Source organism: Pimephales promelas, chromosome 4 (assembly GCF_988280905.1).
Source record: "Pimephales promelas chromosome 4, fPimPro1.hap1.1, whole genome shotgun sequence".
In the NCBI taxonomy this organism is placed as follows: domain Eukaryota; kingdom Metazoa; phylum Chordata; class Actinopteri; order Cypriniformes; family Leuciscidae; genus Pimephales; species Pimephales promelas.
This window is the reverse complement of record NC_142772.1, coordinates 9,852,501-9,871,618: the sequence shown is the minus strand read 5'-3', so window position 1 is coordinate 9,871,618 and position 19,118 is coordinate 9,852,501. Positions and strand designations below refer to the sequence as shown.

Below are 19,118 nucleotides of genomic sequence, written 5' to 3'. Positions count from 1 at the left end.
CGGTTGTAACGAGTGGTTATTTCAGTCAAAGTTGCTCTTCTATCAGCATGAATCAGTCGGCCCATTCTCCTCTGACCTCTAGCATCAACAAGGCATTTTCGCCCACAGGACTGCCGCATACTGGGTGTTTTTCCCTTTTCACACTATTCTTTGTAAACCCTAGAAAAGGTTGTGCGTAAAAATCCCAGTAACTGAGCAGATTGTGAAATACTCAGACCGGCCCGTCTGGCACCAACAACCATGCCACGCTCAAAATTGCTTAAATCACCTTTCTTTCCCATTCTGACATTCAGTTTGGAGTTCAGGAGATTGTCTTGACCAGGACCACACCCCTAAATGCATTGAAGCAACTGCCATTTGATTGGTTGATTAGATAATTGTATTAATGAGAAATCGAACAGGTGTTCCTAATAATCCTTTAGGAGAGTGTGTGTGTGTGTGTGTGTGTGTGTATATATAAATATATATATATATATATATATAGTTTTAGATTGGCTGTTTTGTTTTATGGAAAACTATGTGCACCCTAATGATTTGCTCACCCAATTGTTGTTGACAAATTGAGATGTACAGATGCATAAATCATTTTGTAAATGCATTGTGATGCCCTGAATTGAATTCAAATCATATCTTGAGTTTCTTAAATATTTGTCATCACTAGACTACTATTTTTCAGCGATGTGGACGATACCTGACGGAACATCTCAGGGAAGTCATAGACGTATGTGGTGCCGAGGCTCTGGGCCTGGAAGCGTTTGGACTGCAGGAGGTCTTTAGTGACGTAGGGTGTGTTGATGAGCATGCCGTGAAGAGGTCCCTGCTTATCTCCATATGCCTGGAACATGATCTGAGGAAAGAGATGGAGGGTAAGAAAGAGTCAGCCAGTCAGTCAGAGTTAAAGTTATACAATTAACCACAAAAATAATATAAATATATCCCCGCATATAGACAGGCAGATGACAGTTGCCCAATGATGGAAACAAAAAAGACAGACAGTTGATGCAACAATGACTAAAGGTGATTTGCAAACATTTTAAAAACTCGATTCTTTTTTATATTTAGACTGATAAGTCAGCACATCACTGACAAATGAAACGAAACTGTGAACGAACACAATGGCAAATCACTGAACACCAATATTTTAAAGAACGATATTACTGGACCTAGTGGTAACTTCTGCCTTACTACAACAGCAAATGTACATGTGTACATGTTCACATGACTGAATAAAAAATTTTCTCATAAATAATAAATATACATATCATAAATAGGGCTGGGTAATAAATATCGATTTCTCGATATTAATCGATTCTCATTTTTACGAACCGATATCGATTCTTAAATCTCAAGAATCGATTAGTCATCCTGTTTTATTTCAATGAATGGAACATTGTATTGCGGCTGCGCGCATCCAAAAAAACCCCGCAATAATCTTTGTCCTTTGTTACTATTGATATGAAACAAAATCTCAATTTTCAAATTACGTCCATTTTCTTTTGAAATTCAAAAACATAAATAACGTTTTGGCTCTGTGGCGTGAGATCGCTCTGGCGCAGCTCAAGAGAAGCAGGAGCCCTGATCTCTCTTCCGGGTTAATAATACCAGCTACAGCGCGAAATAAACACGAGTGAGCATCTGAAAGTGTGTTAAAAGATAGAGTACAACTTATCGAAATCCGTATCATGTCACATTGAGTCGCTCAATCAGCGTTTCAACCGTGGAAAGACGTCAGTTAAACAGCTTGTAATCAATGTCATGTATCGTCAAATTTACCTCAGAAAACCCACATCAACTTGTTAGTCAGCTAGAAAGAAATAACTCCAGAGAGGAGTTACATATGCATTATAATCTTAATGTTCTTCAATATTTAATGCATATTTGAATAAATCTGGCAAGTTTTTATGACAGCCACCATTTAAATGTTTATATTTCATATACTGTAATCTTCTTATTATAAAAATAAATGAAAGTGTAATTTAAGTGTTTGTATAGCTACAAAACAGTTAATTATTACCTTCATATTAGGCGAATGAAGCCTAGTAGGCTACAACTAGACTCCAATAGTTTACAGCATTAGTTAAGAGATTTGATTCCCTTGAGAAAAATTGCCATTTATTGTAACTGATATCCAAAATAAGCAATATTGAATCGAATCGTAATCGAAATCGAATCGAATTGTGAAATTTGTCTCAATGCCCAGCCCTAATAATAAATATCAAGATTTTCAATATAATTATTTTTGATATTATAAAAATATACAAAACAGTTTGAAAGTTTGGGGTCAGTGTGTTTTTTTGATAAATCAATACTTTTATTCAGTAACGATGGATTAAACTGATTAAAAGGGACAGAGCTTTATAATATTAAAAATTATATCTATTTCAAATAAATGCTGTTCATTTTGAATTTTCTATTAAGTAAATAATCATGAAAATTTTTTTTAAATAATAAGTATCGGGTTTTCACCAAAATATATAAAGAAGCACAACATGTTTCCAACATTAAAAGGCACAATATGTAAGATTTTTGGATATAAATATCCAAAAACCACTAAAACCATGTTATATATTTTGTTGAGTACTTACATTATCCCAAATGTTTCCAACAATGTTTAAATTTGGAGAAATCAGCTATTTTAAACAAGTAAAATGTCTTGAGCAAGTGTCTCATACCCAGCCATCGAGTTAACGCACAGAGTAACAAGTTTCAACACACTCAAACTATTTAGTATGATTGTTTTGATCAAGCAAAACAGCACTGCGTTGCCCCACAATTTAGATTTTTGAGACAAACTGACCTGTATGAGTAGTAATTCAGCACTTGGGGTTAGAAAATAAACATGTATTTAAGTGATAAAACCAGAGTTTCCGCAAGAAAAAAATGGTGCCGGTCAAAGTGACCAGCAGATGTTTCGTTTTACGGACATTTTGATGATATGCTGGTCAAATATCGCCTCTTATTTAGTCAAGTTGAGGAGAACTGGAGGCAGGCTATGTAACTTAAAAAAATGACATAATCAGGTTGTATAGAATGCAACATGTTATTATTAGCCTAACTTTCAAATAGATGAAAAAAACAAAAAAAAAAGATGAATGTCCAATTGGCGTCAATCAACACCAATTGTTTTTTACTATGGTTTCACACACATTCACTTTTTGAAACATTGAGGCACGGATGTAGGCTACCTAATACAAATAAATAAAACGTCTCCAGTTAACTAGCAGATCATTCATTTAGTTCGGTATTAAATAAGAGATCTAGCGCTAAAATCTGTTGTTTTTGAAATCAAGCTGAGCACTCGTGTCCGCTGCTATCAGTTGCGTGGACGACGCACTGTGCAAGTTGCGCAATCATCACTCGGACGCGCATTTCAATCTATCGCCGTTGCGGAGACTCATTCATTCTAGTGAAATCACAAAATAAAATGCACACAAACGTGTCCCTGCTTGATATTATAGACTGTAACCATTGATGAACATAGGCTATTCGGTTTTGATGAGAAAAAAAAAAATTGTAGACGATGCGTACATCGATTAGAACCACTGATCCATATAATGAGATGTTCCTGATTCACCATCGTCCGTCACATCTGGCCCCTGAAAGAAGCTAAGCCTGCCTGGGCCTGGCCACATTTGAAACGTCTCACTCAATCTTTCGTTGTTTAGGTTTATATTACAGCTGTTTTAGGCGTGCACTTTATTTGAAATGCAGCGATGTTGTTAAATAACTTTCAAACGGTAGAACCTGTTCCTTTATAACATAGCCAAAGGTTGAGTATTTTTGCTGTATATATTTTAGGCTTATTCTCAAATTCATGTTGTGTTTGGGGGGGAGGGATTATTACTAGGGCTGTGCAAAAGTTAATTGCGATTAATCGCATCCAAAATAAAAGTCTGTTTTACATAATATATTTGAGTGTGCTGTATATAATTATTTTGTATATATAAATACCTATGCATGCATGTATATATTTAAGAATTATTTGCTCTTAAATTCTGTATATATATATATAAATACATAATCTATATTATATAAATATAAATATTTTATATAGGAATAACACATTTTCTTAAACATATACATGTATGTGTGTATTTATATATACAAAATAATTATATACAGCACACACAAATATATATGTAAACACAGACTTTTATTTTGGATGCGATTAATCGCAATTAACTTTTGCACGGCCCTAATTATTACGCAATTTTAATCAGACTATTTGACCGGAGAAATTTAAAGGGATAGTTCAATTTGAAATTAATTTTTGATATGTTTTAGCTTACCTCAAGGGCATCCACGATGTAGGTGTCTTTGTTTCCACTGTATTTTCAATTTTAATATTTTTAGGTCAAACCGTTCTTGTCTGTCAGTCATACAATGGAGGTATATGGGGTCTTCCTCAAAGAGTATGCACAGAGAAGTCCAAATTAAACATGATTTAATGACTCGTAAACGTAAGTACACATTGATGACCTAAGACACGAAACGAGCGGTTTGTGTGAGAAAACGAACAGTATTTATATCGTTTTTACCTCTTGTAATCACAGTCACGTCCTGTTTAATTTGGACTTCTCTGTGCATGCTCTTTGAGGGGGACCCTATATACCTCCATTATATGACTGACAGACAAGAACGGTTTGACCTAAAAAAAAATAAAAAAAAATCAAAATTGAAAATACTGTGGAAACAAGGAGTATGTAGATATCTTGGATGCCCTTGAGTTAAGCTAAAACATATCAAAAAATAATTTCAAAGTGAACTATCCCTTTAATTTTGTCGAACATTTCATTTTTTTTCTCGGCCAATGTCCGGTAATTACCGGAAACCCTGGATCAAACATAACTGTAACACACTTCAAGTTCAGGGAAGAAGGCGGACGATAAATGTATTTTTAGTCATAAAATAAACAACAAAATCGAAAGAAGCGGCAGCGGCCGACTGCAGCATATAGGTAATAATAAAACAGCAACGTAAAATGTCCCAAGTTATCGGCCTTGCCCTGCTTCATACCACAATAACATAAGTAAAACTTTAATACATTAGCTCACCCATGAACATGATTTCTGCCTGAGTCCTGTCGGATTGCTTTCCATCAGCTGTGGAGGTAAAGACGACACCTCCTATGATTCCACACTCATTCACGGAGTCATCAAGCTACGCCCTTTGTTATTGTTGTGAAAAAGCGTCCTCTACTGGCGACTAACTTACATACTGTGCCTTTAATGATAATTAGAAATGTTTCTTGAGCACTAAAATTGGCATATTAGATTGCTTTAAAGATTGGATGATGAAAATAGGAGTACTGGCTGCTCAAATTCAGTTACGCTATCAAAGGAGTAAAATATATATTAAAATAGAACTGTTATTCTGAATTTACCATCGACAGAAAATAACAATGACTAACAAACAATGAAGGATGACAAAGGCATAATACTGTAGTTCAGTTTGAGATGTGTGTGTGTTAATGAGAGACACGTGAGCCCCACCTGTCGGTCTTTGTGCCCCACCTGTCCTGTACGGGAGTCTGTGACCTCCTTGTACAGGCTGATGTCCAGGTAGTAGCCACTCTCATTGGTCAGGAAGAGGCGGATGGGGATCTGCTTGCCAGTGGGCGTCAGCCGGATGTTGATCTTCAGCTCAGCTTGGAGCACGCGGAGTTTCCACAGACGACTGCCGTAGCGCATGACCATGGAGCGCACGGATTCCTCAATCTGATGAGAACACAAAGGGTCAAACACGTGCAAATATGTACCTTACTAAAACAAAAACAAAAAAAATCAATTGAAAGTCATTGAAACCTTAGAAGGGTCCATGATGACGGTTGGGACGAAGTTGAGGAAGATGTGGTTGCAGTCTGTGCGTACTGTGGTGTTGTTGAAGGCCACCTCCAGCTCATCCATGGCCTCCAGCAGCAAACGTTCTGCCTCGTTGTGCAGGTACTCAAACGATGCTTCCTACACAGAAGAGAACCACACACAAGGGCTTTTCACACTTGAAAAGTTAACCCTGGGTCATTCTAAACCCCAGGTAAGCAAAATCCTGAGTTATCTTGCATCACATTTCAAATTGCTCATCATATACCGGGGATAACAACTAATCCCTTTAGATCCCTAAACCCTGGGTTAACATTTTTATTTGCATATTTGTCGTGTCAGTGTCATTTATTGGATAGTCTCAGCCTCAGATATCACGCACATGGACTGCCGGCTGAACCTCTGATGCATATGGCACACGCAACTGGAAACATTTCAGCATTTGCAGTGTTAAAAGCGGGGTTTAGAATGATGATAACCCAGGTTTAAGCGCAGTGTGAAAAGCCAAAGCGTCACACACCTAACTTTTATTTCTAGAGTGATGCTCCTACCTTGGTGACCAAGTCCGAGTGGCGGATGATGGCCCGTACAAAGAAGCGGTAATCAGTGACCTCTGTGCCCACCTCCACACGGGCGGCTCCCAAGTACAGGTGCATTTTGTGGTTGGCACAGGGGATCGCCGTCAGTGCAAAGTTACGCATGCGGTTGAGCTCAAGCTGGAAAGCCAATGCGGGTTCCAAGTGCCTGTAGATACGGTCTTCCACAAACTGAAAAAAAAAAGGGATTGACAAAATTGGTAAAAGCTTCTGTTTGACACAAAAATACATCTTGGTTAAACAACTATTAAAATGAACTTTAAGAAATATTTATTTAAAAAAAAACTTTAAAGAAAGTACCAAAAAGTGTCTTTTCTAAAAAGTTTAACCAAAAACATTTTGGGTTTCAATCACTAACTGTGAATAACTAACACATTTGAGTGTGAAATCTGTGTGCAACAGTTTTCGTGAACAAATCATCATTTATCAATAAATTTCATACAAAAATTGATTCTAAATTTACAAAAAAATTGTGGGAACATCTGATAGCATTGTATGTTTGCTGAGAGTGAATAAACGATGTAAAGAAAAGATCTTATTATCGAGCTGGTTTGGCTGCGTTATGCAACTCATTTAGAATGGCTCAATTCAAAAGAAATTCGGGAATTATTAGATCATTCAAATATTTTTGTGAAACATTCCCCTGTTCATTTAAATATGAATAATCCACAAAAATGATTAGTGAATGAGACCTAATATCTTTCAAAATTCCCTATGCAACTGCCAGTATATTAAAAATTAAATGCAAAAACATTAAACAAAGTTTAACTAAACAATGTTTCCATCCAATGAAAGTCAAAAATGTTATATGTACAAATGCGTGATGCCAAAAAAAAAAAAAAAAAACATTGGTTACACTTCTTATTTGCTCATACATACATCAGCACTCAATAACACCACATGAACATGCACGCAAAAAAGAATTAATAAAATAGAAAATATGAATGGAATGAAATTGCTCATTTTAAATTTAGAGAAAGTGAGTCTACAGGAGCAGAAAGTGCCCGTGAGCTATAATAGCAAGCTAGATTTAGTAAATGTAGGTAATCACAGCTACTAATGGATGTCATCCCTCTCAAATGAGACAAATAATTAAAAAGTTCATTAATGTAATGAGCTTTGCTGGAACCATTTTAGCAAACTATCAGGGCTGAAGGAAGCAAGAGAAACGCCATTGATCATGATGGAGTTACTTGCACAGCAAAGAGAAGGAACGGAGGAATAGAACAGCTCTTTCTTTTCCTCCTCCTCATTTTCCCTTTGTATTTTCCCACCTAAACATAAAGCTGCTGATGAATTTAATGAACGCTTGCATCCTTACAGTCTTTTGTGCCTGTCATTGATAGTCTTGTGTAAAACAACTCACCTTGTCTCGAGCCCGGAACGTAAAAAATTTGGGGAATTCTCTCTGTGAAATAAAGACATTAAACATTAACAGTGAAATAACACTAGATGCTTAACATTGTTAACAAGTGAATTCATTTACAGAACAAAACAGGTACAATCTGCACATTTCAAATACTTAATAGTGTAAGCAATTTAATTAAGAGACCATTTATAATGGATCTGTTCCAAAACCTAGGAGTAAAAATGTTAATTAAAAATAATCGTTATTTCTAATAATATTGTTCATAACATTTAATTCATTAAAAAAAGTTAACTTATGCTCATTTTTATGGAAGGAAAAACAAATAATACTGACTCACAAATTCAGTCACTTTTTGCAATTTTGATTCACTCCAAATAATGTCTTCATCACCATATCCATGTCGGGGCTCAAACATTGATATATGAGAATATTTGTGATTGATTTGATTTATTAATCAGCATCATGCAATTAATTCATTTTTGAATCATCATTTAAATCAAATGGCAGCTCAATTTTTTTTATACTTAAGTGTATTGGGTCATTAGCTTAGCAACATGCTAACATCCAAAAAAGTGAACATAACCAAGAAACGTTGATCAATTAAATCTAATTCAACTGATAAATACTCACAGTCTAATTAAAAATGAACTGTGTGTGCCACATATTTTACTATTAAGAGGGCTATATGATTTCTGAATCATTAGCTTAGCAACACGCTAATGTCTCTACTAGAATCAACTGAAAGCTAAAGCCAAGACTCTCATGCGCTCTAAAAAAGTAGTGCTACTGGTGTGACCTGCATGAGTGAAAGTTCTTGTTGCATTTCAGTTCAGTCACTTGTGAGGTTCCATTTTGGTTAAGACGTCGCCTCAGAAGGTAGATATTTAGAGAGTAGGGCTGGGACGGTACAACTATCTCCCGATTCTATACTATGACGATATTTGTGTGCCGATGTGATATGTATTGCGATTGTTTTAAAGAATTCCGAATTTACAAGTAATGCGATTTGATATTGCAATATATTGCAATTTTTTTTAACACAGACTATCAGGAAAAGTTAAAGGGATACTCCACTTTTTTGGAAATAGGCTCATTTTACAGCTCCCTCAGAGTTAAACAGTTGAGTTTTAGCATTTTCGAATCCATTCAGCCGATTTTCTGATATTTAGAAGAATATCAGTAACCAGACAGTTTCTGGTCTCATTGACTTCCATAGTATATTTTTTTTTCCTACTTTGGAAGTCAATGAGAGCAGAAACCGTGTGGTTACTGATATTTTTCTAAATATCAGAAAATCGGCTGAGTGCATTCGAAAACGTTAAAACTCAACTGTTTAACTCTGGGGGAGTGGTAAAATGAGCCTATTTCCAAAAAAAAGTGGAGTATTCCTTTAAATAATACACTTATACAGACTGTACATGATGTATAAGATGAGTCATATTTACAAAAAACAAATCACCACATCTTTCTGACTTTTATTTCAGAAGCATTATACTATACTAAATTCTCAATAACACATTTTTTAACAGTCAATTGAAACAATGTAATTGATAAATGCATTATTTTAAGCACCAAGTTTCTGATTTTGATCATATCGTAGACATCAGCACTTTAAACTTTTATCCAAGTACTTATATGATAACTAGTGCATCACAGAAATAATGATAGTATGAGGTTAAAAAGACAACTCTCGGTTTTATGACAACTCTCTCCGGCTCAGCGGCAGCTCCAACATAGCTTTGAATGTTGCGATAAGATTTTGTTTATCGCAAAGTTTAATAGACAGACTAATTGAAAGATCGTGTGGGTGTCTGAATCGAGATCAGTCTTTTAAAGATTAATCGTGCAGCTCTATTGTCCTTTCTCTCAATTTATGAGTAGTGCGAGAGCTTTTCAGTGCTTTCAGTCTCACGTCTATTCCACACGTCCAGTTGGGATATTACGTCCCTCAACACTCATAGATAATGACACATTTCATCCTCTGTTGGAACGAAAGTGGCTACAGTAACTTCTGTCAACCTCGTCTACAACAAGGACAAAAATAAAGCAATTGAATTTGAAGCAATATCGATCCTGGAATAAAAAGAAATTGATTTTATAATCGTAAAAATAAATAAAAGTAATCGCGATAGCTAAGTGAATCGATTTTTTTTTTCTCCCAGCCCTATTAGAGAGTAGACAGCGAAGCAGCTCAAAAGGTTGTGGAACAGAGCCAATGTCTCAAACATTCCACAACTACTTACATGGAACCTCTGGTCCACCTCACAGTTGACTTGCTTCCTGAAATCCTGTTAGTAACGGCGTCAAGAGCACAGGGAAAAAGACACACACACACACACACACACACACACATGCAGTGGGTGTACCAGGCTTGAGATCAGTTACTATGAATTACAGTTATTCAAATTAACAATTAACTGATATAGATTTAGTTAAAAATTTGATTGATTGAGAGTGGAAACATTTTCAAATGTCATTTTTGACATTTAAGCATACCTTTTGAGCAACCAGGAAGGTAAGTCTTCGGATGCCGTGCTCAAATAGCAGAGATTTCTGTGGTAGAAATGATATGAATGAGAGTAGAGAAAACAACTTTAAAATTGAACTCTGTTTAAAGGAGAACTCCGGTCAACTCCGGTTGCCTACACCAGGGGTTCTCAAACATTTTGGTGCCAGGGACCCCTTTCAGGGGGAAAAAAATTCCAAGGACCCCCCTCATATTTATAACAGTTATTGAGCACAAAGTTAATGTGTGAGCGGCAAATGAAATATTTTTGCACAAAATGAATGGTCTCCACCCAGGGTACTATGCAGGAATTTCTAAATAGCCTACTGAGGTAACGAAAGTGATCTTGCTAGGAATCACTTAGGATCCCTCACTTAGGAATTTTTGATGTTCTTGATCTACACATGTGCATTTTAAGGTGTTTTAAGGCCCCACAATTGGATAACTAGATTTAGTAGAAGCATGTCAGTCAGTGGCATACATTTTTTTTTTTTTTTTTGTCAAGATGTCACGAAACACAATCACATATTCCAATCAGGAATGGCCTTAAAAGAGAAATGTTTCAATAATTAGGCCTATTCTGCACACAAATAAAGCCCATAAGCCTATAAATACAATGATAATGGCATTATGTTTAATAGGTGCGTGTGTTGTTAATTTGAGCTACTGTAATTAGCTAAAAAAAACATACAGTATATGTTAAATATATGAATCCATAATGTTAATCTCATGGGCACAGTATGTTTCTATTGACCTGCTTTTTCCTTTGTTAAAGTTGAGCTTGATTAATACTTTGCAAACTGATTGTTTCAGTAGTTTTTTTAAACTTTTATCTAAAACAGCTGTTTAGTTTATGTTAATTAAGGCCTACATCTTATCTCGCACTTTATGACCGTTGACTGAAACGTCGTGCGGGGAACTTTGAGTTCACTCCGACTCAAACATTTTGACATTGACGAGCTATCGTTGTTAGTCTGCTGAAGCACCTCAGACGAGAAGGTCAGTATCATCGCGATGTGCATCCTTGCAACCTCAGTTGTGGGTACGGCCCTGTCACTATGCACTTTTATTTTGATAATGATCAGACTTCTAATGTCAAATCTACAGTAGCAGTGCTAGAACTGACTATTGTGCGCGCACGCGAGACGCCGGCGCGCAATTACATGGGAATTTTTCCTCAGGAGTGGAAACAGGAATACTCTTATTTATGGTCATAGATAAGACAAGAGTGCATCATCCGAAACGGTAAAGTGTCCATTTTTTTATTTGTGTATAGGCTGCTACATTATAAATGACTACAAAATGTCATGCCTTTTAAAAATACAGAAAAGAACCGGATGCGGGTTCATGCCGATCTCTGTCTCCTTTCTGGCGCACGTCCCGCAAAATCAACAGCAGCGAATCTACTTGACGCAAAGACATAGATTATCTATCTATAGAAAACTTTAAGTGTCTACTTTGTATTGTTTTATGTTAAATGCTTTATATAAGTTACTTAGGAATAAACAGCATGTTTTCAGATGATAAAGAAAACATGACTCATATAGCATGGAAAAAAACGTTAGGTTGTAAATTATTTCGCGGACCCCCTGGCTTTAGCTCGCGGACCACCAGGGGTTCGCGGACCCCACTTTGAGAACCACTGGCCTACACCGTGTTATCGTCTTTTTAAAATTCGCACCCTGTTGACTTCAATGGGGCATGTTCTAAACCTGCTTTTAGCCTCTTAACATCCTTTATTTGTCATTACAAGTGCACAGCCATGTGAGTGGTGTTATCAAGAGTGGCCATGGTCAATCTGACTGCAGTAGATGTGAAAGATATGAATAAAAATGATGTTAATTCAGGCAGCTCACATACCTCTATTCGCTTCCTGTTTTCGGTCAAAGCCCACAGTAATCGATTGTCGAATTCACGCGTGCAATCATTGGTGAATATCATCTTAAACCGACCACTGTGTGGCGTAATGAGAATATCAGCTCAAATGGACAGTTCATCCGAATCAGATGTTGAACACACAGAGGAGGTTTGAGATATTCACTAATGATTGCGCGCATGAGATCGACAATCGATTACTGTGGGCTTCGACCGAAAACAGGAAGCAAATAGAGGTATGTGAGCTGCCTGAATTAACATCATTTTTATTCATATCTTTCACATCTACTGCAGTCAGATAGTGTTGTGACGGTGAGGATATTTTCTCACCGGTTAATCAACATGTGACAACACCGGTAATACCGGTGTCTAACCGGCGGGGGCTTTTAAATTGCTAATTTAAAGGCAAACGTAAAATGCGCATGTTTTCACGGGCATACATAACGGTGCGGTAGTGCGGGAAAGAACTGTTTTGTTATTGTGCCCTGAATACGACAATTCACCATGACGTCACAACAATAAAAGACGTTCTTCCGGGTGGCAAAAGCCGAAGCGTCCCTATGGCAACACTAGTAAATTGACACACCGCCGGCAGAAGCCTAATCTACATTTCAACAGTTGATTCAAGAACAGACGTGGTGGAAATTCAGACATAGTTAACATGATTATTAAAGCTTAGATTCTTTGATCTAGAGACGTGCACTCCCAACGCACTAGACCGCGGCGCGGGACTAGATCTTATGGCCGAGTGCGGGCGGTAATGCACTCTGTGTGGGCGGATTGCAGGAGAATAAAACGATTCGCGGGACTCCCGCAAACTAGAAATATCTATGAATAAAACAAATAAAAACTAATACATTTGTATTCATCTGTTGCAGAAAAGCAACAAGAACAACTAAAACAAAATAGAAATGACTTACATGGCAGAGTTTCTTTTTATAACGTGACTGCATCGATGAGCGATGTAGCCAATCACAGACATATGTGTTGATTTATTGAACGCATTGGCCAATCAGAAGCATTTACGATGAAGAAGCATTTACTCACCGCTCAAAAGAAAGTAACATAGAAAGTAATAGAAATAACTAAGTTAGTTGAGTATAACTAAGTCACGTATTAAAATGGTTGGGTTTAAATCGGGCTCAGGCTCATAATTAGAAGACGACATGCACTTTTGACGACGTCCACTCGCTTTAACCTCCTCACCCACAGGTTCTGCTGGATAGATTTACTTTTTTCTGAAGGAAATCGATAAAAAAAAACTACAACTTTTGCTGTATATCTGGTGGCGCAACCCCAAACACAACATATTTTCGCCATAGATTCAACTTTGATCAACAACAATGATTTTAACTGTGTAACTGTTCAGTTGCCGGCTGGATCTCTTCAGTTAGTCAATGGAAGCCGCTCGCGTTCTGCCACCCGGAAGTATCGCGGTGCCTATTGTTTACAAACATTCTGAAATGCCCTATATGCGCTAGTTTGAAAACGAAACTAACTTTCACTTTTAAATTAGCGTCAATTCATCCTTCGCTTGGAGTTTGATTGACAGACATGATCTGACAGGATCAGTCAGAAAGCAGTCAGGAGTAGATTAACGTCGGTGGAACTTGGCTTTATCAATCTGTCACGACACATTAAAGAGCCACAAAACGGTAGGCCTATTTATTGTTTGATTTTCTTTGACTGACCAAATTTGAAAGTTAAGACTGTTTCATATTAAATATTACCTGCTTGGTCCTGTCTGTCAACGCGTTTGTCAGTGTCCTCTGTTTTTCACTCCTCGAGAACATCCCAAATCGCCCCCTAAACCCTCATTTACTAGGCCTATTCCCTTCATTAGTCCACTAATACTGTTCACTTGAAGGAGTGAATGAGAAGGAGTAAGTAAAAACGAGTGAGCGCATTCGGACAGGCGTTGCTGACAGAGACGCGATCTGACACGCGTCCCATTTTCTCACAAATCTCTACGTTCGCTTAAGACTGCTCTTATGGACATTTTGGCATAATTTGTGTGTTATGTGTGTTGTTCAAGCCCGAAAGAGAACTCGATACTGACGCACGTCTTTTCTGTGGGTTGTGTGTGTGTTAATAGGCAGGATTTAACGACTACTGCATAATTGCGTTCAATATTTAAAAAAAAATAAATTTTCACACCGGTGAAACCGAACACCGGTAACACCGACTACCGTGGCAAGTAGGGCTGAACGATTAATTGCATTTGCGATAAAATCGCGATATGATGAAACGCGATTTTGTAATCGCAAGAGCTGCGATTACATTGGTCACGTGACACGCGAGAGAAAAGCAGTCTGCAAGATAAAGCATCAACTTGCCACGCTACGCGGTCTGGCGTCCAGAAAAGAACAGTTTATTGTGTTATTTATTCTCTCCTCTCCTCAACAATCCTGGATCGATTCAGAGAATTTCAGAATCGAGTCTGAGCTTATAGTTTTTGAACACAGATGCGTGATGACGCTGCGCGTGCTTTAGAAACGAACCGTGTTCTGAATCTGCTTGCTTCTATTTTCTCGCTCTCTCTCTTCCTCACTCACACACACGACACCGCTCGAACCTTCCAAAACATAGTAACGTTATTTCATAAAGTTCGGGATTGAACCAAATTACAAGGACATTCGCGGGCTTCATTGAACAGGTTTTGCCGCTTTGCTTGATGTTATAACGTTACACTTGCAGTGCGCGTTCTCTCCCGCGGGTATTTTCTTTACAAATGCTTCACAGAGGCATTATTTATGTATTTTGGAATGCAGTTGGCTTATATATTAAAACCATGAAAATCACTGAGAAGGCTGCTTTTTAATTTTAAAATACTAACGCATGCTTTGTGAAGAGCGCTCGTGCATGCGGCCGTGAGTGACTCATTGGTAAATTTTGCATGTCAAAATGCTTTTATGACGCGAAATTGATGTAAACACGGTCAGTTATGTCTTAAACCAACAGGACAAACCACATTTACTATTTCAAAAGAGATATGTGCATTAGTGTGAATGCAGCTAATCGTATCTAAACTGAGGGGAAATCACTCCAGCTCTTGAATGAAAAACATTCAGACAGCCTACTTTTAAATACTGAGACCACTCTTTGTTTATTGCTTGTAATGTTTTTTTTGTTTCTCTTTATTTACTAGCTTTTATATTTTGAAGCTATATTATTTTATATAGCCTATTTAAAATTGGTTTAATTAAATGTTTAATTGGTTTAATTAAATGTTTTTTTATATTTATTTTTTAAAGTATGTGTTTTTACACATGTAATTAAATCCATATTTTAAGAGTTATTAAGATTAATTAATAAGAAAAAAAGTAGATCGGATCATGAGCTATCTAAAGATTCCCATCCCTACTGTACAATGATTTATTGCTTGTCTTTGTCGACTAATACAGAAGGTAAATAACTTTTTTTTTTAAATCGCATATTAAATCGCAATCGCAATATTGGTTAAAAAAATCGCAATTAGATTATTTTCCAAAATCGTTCAGCCCTAGTGGCAAGCCTAAGTCAGATTGACCGTGGTCACTCTTGATAACAGCACTCACATGGCTGTGCACTTGTAATGACAAATCAAGGATGTTAAGGTTTAGAACATGCCCCATTGCAGTCAACAGGGTGTGAATTTTAAAAAGACGATAACACGGTGTAGGCAACACCGATTTTTGTTGTTTTTGTCAGTACTGACAGCACTCTAAATGTACAAAAAAAAATAGCTCAATGTTAAAATTGACCGGAGTTCTCCTTTAAAGACAATCAACCCATACAGAACCGAACATTTTACCTTAGACTGGGTAAACTCACGGAACATGGCCGCCAGCCCATCGTCATCAATGTCGCTGTCCGTCTTTATGGCCACGTTCAGGATATGAATTGCCTCATCTTGAATGCTCTACAATAAAACAAACAAAACTAGGTGAAGAAAACGTTGATTTTCCCCAAAAATCTTCAATAACAACGATTGAATATACACTTTTAATCTTTGGTTTTTCTTAATGTTATTTTATGACAAAGTTTCACCTTGTTGTCCTCCTCTCCATAAAGCACAGGGTTGCCCCCCTCAGGAAAGGTTGGCGTACAGGGGGGTGAGTCAGAGAAACAGCTCAACACATCCTTAATGTTCCTATCATAACAGTCACATTAGAAACTTAAACACCAAATTTGGGTACAACATGAAACAAAATTCATAATATGTAAAGTGTGGTGTGGGTTAGGAGTTCGTAAGGAAGGCATAAATGTACATCCAGCCAGTTGTTATCGCAGAATAAACCTCGACAGGGTGATCAGGACCCTGACGCGAAGGGGTCTTGCATCAGCCTGAGGGGGTTTATGCTGCGATAACAACCGGGTGGATGTACATTATCCTGCTTTTTACACGGTTACGTGCCACAGTAAATAACCAGACATGAAATATTGATCCAAGTCTAAATAGTTTATTAGCACTTTAAATGCAAAGCTTCCAGCAGTTGCTAGCAAGCCGCGAGTTTAACCCTTGTGCATCAATTAAAAAAAGTTACACATAGGTAAAAAGAGGACAAAAATGTCCATGTCAAAAAACTGTCATAAAAATGTGACCCTTTGGAGCACAGACTAAAGTTTGGTATCATTTTAAAGAAGACCCATTGCAGATTATTGCTGAAGTAAAAAAATAATAGGTATATAGGTATAAGTTTATGAAAAATATTTATAAAAAAATATTTTATGTAAAATATATATTTTTTAAATCAGGTTGAACTCAAAACTGCAATAAAATCAAAGCCATATATCTAAATAGGTTTTGTTCCAAATTTGAGGATGATATCTCAAAAAATGAGCTTTCGGTAACAGTTTGTTTGGGCGTAGTAACATATTTTCCCCATTGGGTCCCAGCAAAACCCCACTGGTGCTCACAGTGATTGGATCTGAATTTGCCGTTTTTCTCTCTCAGTATTACAAACACACACATGCGCACACACACACATATTTTTTTTATAACACACATACTAACCACACTCTGACATCCATACCAACACACCCACACAAATATTGTTGCATAATTTATCCAGTTGGCTCTACAGTATGCCGAACCAGAAAAAAGGAATAAAGCGATATTTGTTTTATTGGCCAAACTTAAAAAAAATGACACCATCTGATAAAAAAAATAGTAAAAATTAAAATTTTGAAGCCTTGCCATCAGAATGAAAGCCGCTTAACAAAGATTGCATAATTTTATAGTTAACTGAACCGGGGATTAAAAATGGCAGTTTTATTGGGTTTTAATAGGGACATTTTTGTCCAAAAGGTGCTGAGAGGGAGTATTTTTTGTACCTAATGCAAAAAAATATTTTTTTTAAGAAAATGACGGTGAAATAGTAAAATTCCAATAAAAATACAAACCTGTGCCAAGTTTTTTTGCAGTTAGCTTTAACACAGGGAAAGTGATCAAAAAAACAAAACTGAAAAGGACAAAAATGTCCATAAGGATGCACAAGGGTTAAAGACATACACGTGATACGGTAAAATCATACCACTTATGGTATGGTTTATCACATAAATAATTATGGGGATAAGAGATATTCATTTGGGATGAAACGGTTTTAAAATTGTACCAGTTTGTAATCTTATAATACATTACAGTGTACAAAACAATCGTCACAAAATGGCCGCAGCTGCGTATGTATGAAACGAGAGCGCGTCCGCGATACCCAGATGACATAAATGTACACAAAATATTAATTTGAGTTTTAATAGTGTTAGCTCACCAAACAGCAAGAAAAAAACGTTCCTAGCAAGCATATTGCGAACTTCAGCTATACGGATTAGCGGTTGTTATTGGGGAATAACATACCGCTTGATGGCGCGATTGAACAATCAGAATCAAGTATTTCACATAGACGTGTAATAAGCAGCAATAAAGCACATGAGACAGGAGTAGCAACCTTAAACCATCTTGTTTATCCCTCTTCCGATCTCAACACACAACAATTCAAAATAGTAAATCACAATATAATTCTACTTATGAACGCAAAATAACATTACAGATTTAAATGTATTTTTGAGTGAACACGGTTTGACAATGTTTGGGGAACTAGATTTTATCTTGGATTTGAAAGGTTTGTAAAGGATGATATTAAAAAAAACAATTTTTGACCATGTTAATACTAAAAATAAGAAAATATCTCAAATAATTACAACATAGATGGTGGTACAGCATCTTAATGCTGGTTGCCACACGTCATAAACTCGGTAGACGGTAGCTACCACTGCCACACAAAATCATGTTGGATGAGATGAAAGTGAGCAACTCTACCCACACTTGAAAAAATTCTCACCAAGTGTAGGAGTTTTTTGGATTAAAAAAAGGACAACAGTAAGTTTTTGTACTCTTTTTGTACAGCTTTGGTTACAAACTCTCTTTACGTCTCCCTACACTTGGCTTTTGTGTGTGATATCTTAACCATAAAAGAGAAACCACAAAATAAAATTAAAATGAATTGGACAAAATAAATTCATTTGAATTAATTTGACAAAAAGATATCACGATAATACCATTATCATGAAATGTTTTGGCCATGAAAATTGAGTAGTGAAAATCTGAGCCTTAATTTGCAAGTTTTCGATGGAAGATAAAAAAAAATAAATAAATAAATAAAAAATCTTGAAGTTTTTATGTCACGAAATGACAGGATGTTAAGACTTTATACTGACACCTACTGGTGTGGATGAAATTTCACACACAAAGTTTTCTGTTACGAAGCCAAAAATATATTTGTAAAATAAGTATATCAACTATAAATATACATTGATATATTTATTTCCTGAATGAAAGTGCATTTGCTTGTCCTGTGATTTCAATATGTCAGCATGAATGAATTGTTGTTTATGTATGGGTTAAAAATGTATACATTATCATGAATTGTGCAGATTAAAATCAGGGGCATTTAATAAGCAAGAGTCAGTCCATT

The 19,118-nt window shown here is 36.5% G+C and overlaps 1 protein-coding gene across 14 annotated transcripts in view; it reads right to left on the bottom strand.

The window, feature by feature from the left end:
• acaca (acetyl-CoA carboxylase alpha) overlaps positions 1-19,118 on the bottom strand; it is a 100,776-nt gene that overhangs the window by 26,358 nt on the left and 55,300 nt on the right. For 3 of the 14 annotated variants that reach the window (XM_089129922.1, XM_089129928.1, XM_089129930.1), the window contains 10 exons: positions 16,195-16,297; positions 15,959-16,066; positions 10,281-10,337; positions 10,028-10,072; positions 7,782-7,823; positions 6,371-6,586; positions 5,805-5,960; positions 5,493-5,717; positions 5,055-5,102; positions 692-847 (listed from right to left, as the gene is read on the bottom strand). In XM_089129922.1, coding sequence (XP_088986048.1) covers positions 692-847; positions 5,055-5,102; positions 5,493-5,717; positions 5,805-5,960; positions 6,371-6,586; positions 7,782-7,823; positions 10,028-10,072; positions 10,281-10,337; positions 15,959-16,066; positions 16,195-16,297 — 1,156 coding nt within the window. Of the gene's footprint in view, positions 1-691; positions 848-5,054; positions 5,103-5,492; positions 5,733-5,804; positions 5,961-6,370; positions 6,587-7,781; positions 7,824-10,027; positions 10,073-10,280; positions 10,338-15,958; positions 16,067-16,194; positions 16,298-19,118 lie in introns of those variants that run through there. The other 11 variants (XM_089129925.1, XM_089129932.1, XM_089129933.1 and 8 more) reach the window with 7 other exon arrangements.